The 6000-nt window shown below is 30.3% G+C and overlaps 1 protein-coding gene across 8 annotated transcripts in view; it reads right to left on the bottom strand.

Annotated features, from left to right (window-relative positions):
• Positions 1 to 528: 528 nt before the first annotated feature.
• Positions 529 to 6000, bottom strand: part of LOC143071920 (uncharacterized) — a 28036-nt gene continuing 22564 nt past the window's right edge. For 6 of the 8 annotated variants that reach the window (XM_076246610.1, XM_076246608.1, XM_076246605.1 and 3 more), the window contains one exon: positions 529 to 3774. In XM_076246610.1, the coding sequence (XP_076102725.1) occupies positions 3742 to 3774 (33 nt within the window). In that variant the 3' untranslated portion in view covers positions 529 to 3741. Of the gene's footprint in view, positions 3775 to 5150; positions 5301 to 6000 lie in introns of all 8 variants that reach the window. The other 2 variants (XR_012976994.1, XR_012976995.1) reach the window with 2 other exon arrangements.

Here is a 6000-nt window from a genome sequence, read left to right as displayed (position 1 = left end):
AATAGCTAGATTGGCACTGCCTTATTCAGGAATACTTTTTCAATATCTCAATGTTTCAAATTTTCAGTTACGTTTCATTGCATGGCATAATTATATATCTGCACCAAATCAAAACACTATGGTGAATGGAATACATTGCCTCCAAATATGAAAGATTCCAAATCGCTTCAACAGATAATTGTTCTGATTTTTTGTTTTCTCTGATGAAGCATTTTTGAAGAATATATTCATTTGACATGTAGATGATGCGCATTTATTTACCATAGGATTAACCACACCATGATTCGAGAACATGAGCTGTATTTAGCCCCCAAAAAATCGGAATTTTGAGTCCTTAATGCCCATCAACTTCCTATTTCCTTTGAACTTTTTAACTTTTTTCATTCAAGCGTCACTGATGCGTCTTTTGTAGATGAAGGGCGCGTCTGATGCAGGTATATACATTGAGGTAAATTAACTCATGTTGAATACTGATATATATTTTACTTATTTTGAATACCCATGGAAAGATAAACCTTGACTAATAAATTTTGATAAAAAATATTTATTTGTTTTTCTTTTATATTATTCTTTACAACAGTCGAAGATCATAACTTGTTAGAAAAATATATTCTTTATGAAATCTTAAAAAAAATGCATGCTACATTGAAAAAAGGCAACAACAAAAAAGCAACAAACAACAACGTATTCTTATTAAAACTTAGAAACAAAAATAAACTATGTCATCTTGACAAGAGCTCCCGCAAATGCCCCATTTTACACAAAAGAATATTGGGTGATTGATTGATTGATAATTGCATAGACGGTTATTACATTATTGCATAATGAGTTAATTTGGATAATAATACATTAAACTTTCATTTAAGATAAGAAAACAAAGCATGCGGTCACATAAAAAAAATGAAAATAACTTTATAAAATGTCGATTTCGTTGACTTGGATTGTAAAGGTTAAATTGACACAGGCGAGTCAAAGTGAATATCAATGTACCAAAAAGTAACAATAATTAACTTCGAGTAAATCAATGAAAAACTATAATACAACGGTCTTATAAGGAACTCATAAAATCAGTGTTACTTGGCTGTGTATATGCAGAAGTGTGCATACTAGTACTATACAGTAGTACATTTCAAAAACCTTTCTGTTTTTCTTTTTTTTTTTTTTTCGAATTGTAGTTTATTACTATGCATGTCAGAAGATAATTGGAAGGAGACAGCTACCCTGTTGGATCTCCCGTATTGCTCCGTTTTGAGTGTATGCTATTCTGACGGTTTTTTTTTTAAAAGTTGGTTTGGTTATCAAAACACTTAATTGAAACATTGGTAAACTACTGCTTTTGCTTATTAGCATTTGATATGGCTGTTTAAACAAAATTTGAGAATCACAGTGTTTTGTGCTGTCTCCACAAGTATGATTACTTGATTTTTGCAACACGATTCAATATCTATTCTAACTGGATAGGAGACTTAAAACTCTGGAAGTAATCATGAATTATAACAATCAGTATGACCGCAAAAGATCTTAATTTGTTGATACATATACATGTGTATATGGTTAGAAAAACGCAAAAATTAATATTTAAAGTAAAAATAAACATGACAAATGGCAATTAGGGCTAATCATGACAAAAAGTACACACATACGTATCATGTCATGGTAAATATTTATCATGATGAGTCATTTAATAACACATGAGTCACGAAAACAGGTTAGTGAGTGATTTATTATCACATCAATGGTTCTTATTGCAGCAGCATTCAATATACATATAGAAATTTTACTTCTATTGAGGGTGGCCACTATACGTTTTTATATTTATCGAAACATACATGTTTGTAAAATACAGATGTGGATCTGCAAATGCAGTAAGATGTCATGTATCAAGTATACCTATACATTTGTACGAAACATTTTTTTTCAAAATTATTTTCAATATGTTAAAAAAGCAAGGAACACAATAAAAGTTAATATCTCTTTGAGGTAGAATTGAAAAATATGAAATATGAAACCAGATGATATTTGACATGGCTGCCGGAAAAAAAAATAGAAGTGTAATTATTTAAGCTGTTTCTTTGAAAAATAAGGGCAACAATAGTATACCGCTGTCCAAACCTCGTAAATCTATCGACAAAAAACAAAATCGGAGTAACAAACCAAAACTGAGGGAAATGCACTAAATATAAGAGGAGAACAACGACACAACATTAAAATGTAACACACACAGAAACGGACTAAGCATTAGACAAAATCCGATGAGAATAACAAATATAACATCAAAACCAAATACATGAATTTGAGATAGAAAAGTACCGTGACACGTCTTATAGTAATGTTAATTCACACTAAAATATAAGAGAAAACAAACGACACAACGGAAACACAATGTAAAAATGTTACACACACAGAAACGAACTATGATATAACAATGGCTATTGTCCGGAAATTTTTTTTTTTTTGAAATATTGATTTACTGTAAGGACAATCTGACCTGTATTGAAATGCTCTTACTTCAACAACAAAAATGTATTCATTCTTGAACTTGACTTCACTTGAGTAACTTGAAGTAGACGAGACTGCATTATTGTTAGTCTGTATGTCAATGAACTTGCTTACAGGTAGAATTACAATCTGACCTGTATTGAACAACAAAAATGTATTCATTCTTGAACTTGACCTCCCTTGAGTAACTTGAAGTAGACGAGACTGCATTGTTGTTATTCTGTATGTCAATGAACTTGCTTACAGGTAGAATTACAAATTATATATATGCTAGCTAGTATGTCATAAATAAATGCTTTCTCATTGTCAACAAGTTCTATTCTTAATGTTCCTTTGATTGAAAGTATATGCTAGACTATAAAACCTTTTAATTTACTATAGAAAAAAACCTTTCTATTTCAATATGCTTATTATTTATACGTTTTTTTTAATGCAATTACCAACAAAAGGGTGTTAAAACATGCACAACAAAAGCAAAAAAATATCATACCTAACATTTACAATATTTTAATTTATAATACAATAAATTGCCAGACAGGCAAGTATTGCTTAATTAACATTTGTTACAATTATTCATTCATAAAAAAAAAACATGGAAATTAAAGATATCAAATAAAAAGAACATACACACATTAAAAAAAAATAATGCCCAATACTCAACTTAAATATATGATTCAACGGAAATACAAAAAAAAATGAAAAAGAAACAATGTCCAAGTTCCATTAACATTGAAAAATACATTTGCATTTTCAAGCGATGATGTGTACAATTGTTACACGATTTTAACACAATTCTAACACAGAACTGTTATTTCAATCTTCATGATATCTGTGTTTGCAAAAGCCAAATAACAGATTTATAAACTGGATCCAGTGATAGATTCTAATTATTTTGAAACGCGCCATTGTTTTATCTGTTATTTTTCATTGTGAATAGTTTATTCATCTTGAATAGCTGCGAGGTGTAAATTTCCGTATAAAAATTCTTTGTTCAAATGAGGATGTGTTATGCTCTAATTGTTAGACAAATGTATTGTTTTACATTGCTTATCGAATTTTTGGCCGGAATACAACCTAGTTTGTTCTATTTGATTTGTTCATCTAATCCTAGCATGTTTTATAGTTAGTTTAAGTTGAGTTAATTTCCTATAAAGTACTGCAAGATTGGCATCAATGATTTTAGAATTTCCCGTCAATTCAATTTTCCGGAATGGCTGGTAACTGGTCCGTTATCATCGAGAATTATGACATTGTCTTCCCTGCTAGGTGAACTCTCTACAAAATGAAACAAAATACATGCTAGCAATATACAGTTAAAATAATAAACTGACCCCTTCAATCATCTTTTCCTGGCTTTCTTACAAATTAGTCTTATTGTTTGTGTCAATTTATATCCGAATACGCATGTAATCAGTATCTTCCATAGAAATGATTTGAAGTCGTTAAAATGGTAAATTGTATTTTTTTATGACGTATCCATGGCCACAAACTGCATTTATTTGCTATAGAATTTTACAAAAACGGTGCGAAGATTTCATTTATTTCCCTAGAATTTAGAAAAAAAGTAAAACTTCATCATCAGTATATAATATATGTTAAATTGCAAAATAACTTTTATATTTGATCAAAATTCATCCAGGGAAACCACAGTCCTGACTGTATTGTTACCTTAGGGTTTCTATTTAGTTGGTGTTTTTACTTCTTCATCTTTTCGTCTATTTTTTCCTCTTTTTTTGTCATAGCGTTATCAGGTTTTAAAAAGCAAATAATAGAAGGTCTTTTCAATTTTTTTTAAATAATCCTATTACGAGTAAAAAAAACGTTCTTGATTTACAGTTTAAAATACATGATTAACTAAAAAAATACCAATCGCTACAATAATCGGTTTGATCAATATTTTCATAATACCAACACTTCCTAATATTTTACCTGAGGATTATTTAAAAAAAAATAGAACTGGTATTTCTGTTGTTTTTATGGTTTTTTTCCTTAAAACATTTACATGACAACATATCACTTGAGGCTTACTTCCTAATAAATTATTCCTTCCTGGTTTATGTTACGTCTGGTATGCGATTTATTACTAGATGTTTACTTGTCATTAGCCAAAAAGTGCTTCCGGTTTACAAAGTTTAAATTGTTTTTGCCATCTGGTACGCTTTAGCCCACCAATGGGGAAAAAGAGTGACTTGCGATTTTAAATGTTTGGTAGCAGATAATAGACACGAATGCTCCCGTGTAAGCTTTGCAATTTTCAGGTTCAAAAGGGGCATGCCTCAACGGGAAATGACTTGCAACTCAAATCCGACATGTGTAGTGATTCTTATCATTGAGTTTGAGTTATGAGAAAAAATGCGGAAGCGACACAATTTGCAATTTCCAAGTTATCAAGAGGCATAACTCTTAAAGTTAGAGTGCGGAAACGAAAAAGGAATGAACGGACGGATGTATTGACGGACGAAACGACGAAATGACGAAAACACATATACAACTATAGCAGTCATCACGTGACTTTGACGACGTCACACATCACCCATATTAAGCCCAAGTGAAATGTATAGAAATGCACAGAGGCTTTCAAGAATCGATAAAATAAAGTACTTTAAGTTCATGATACAAAAAGTGTGGGAATGTATAGTAATTCCTCATACATTTAGAAATATATTTACGCCTATTGAAAAAGTTTAAATTTTGGTCTTCTCCCTTCCAAATACTTTTGAAAATTTGTCTTGTTGCCTCGATAAGTTCACACTGTTAATCATCCAACTCAGATAAATATTGGATTTTCTGTCGTGTTAAACCTAAAATTAAGATTTAAACAAAACAAATGGAATAATTGTGGGAACATGTGCTTATTACTATATTCATAAATATTTGAAATATCGTATATGCAATAGTTTAATTTTTTAATTATGTCCCTTCCAAATTGATTTGAAAATCAGTCATTTTCAGAAAATCTGGTGTTATTTTTCAAGATGGCGACCTCATTGACAGCGTGGGACGACTTGGTAGAAATATATTTTGTAAGATTGTTACATTGAAAATCAAATAAGCGTTTGATGCTCGCGTTTTCAGTCATTCTCTTACATTAAAGCAGCATAGAATCAAACATTGGTTCCTTTTGATAAAGCTGTTACTTGCTGTTTATTTTATAAAATTTGAAAAAAATAGCGAACAAATAATCTTCAAACATGGACGATGTTCGACACTTTTTTTGTACATGCACATTTTAAATTCAATTTAATTTCACTGTTTACATTGCAATTAAATATGACATGTTATAGTCACTATAATGATAGCCAAGGGCATAGCTAGATTAAGGAGATACTAATTAAGTCATAACATCAACGTGATCAAAAATCGAAAACAAACATGGCACCTAATCACGATGTAAGTTTTGACAATACCTATATTTAATAAATAATAATAATACCAATGTAGATTAGTGTTGTCCGATGAAATTCATTACGATATTATTTTATAGTTATAAAAGAAGACCTC

The sequence above is a fragment of the Mytilus galloprovincialis genome, chromosome 4 (genome assembly GCF_965363235.1).
Source record: "Mytilus galloprovincialis chromosome 4, xbMytGall1.hap1.1, whole genome shotgun sequence".
NCBI classification, from domain to species: Eukaryota; Metazoa; Mollusca; class Bivalvia; order Mytilida; family Mytilidae; genus Mytilus; species Mytilus galloprovincialis.
This window is presented reverse-complemented; position numbering and strand designations above follow the sequence as displayed.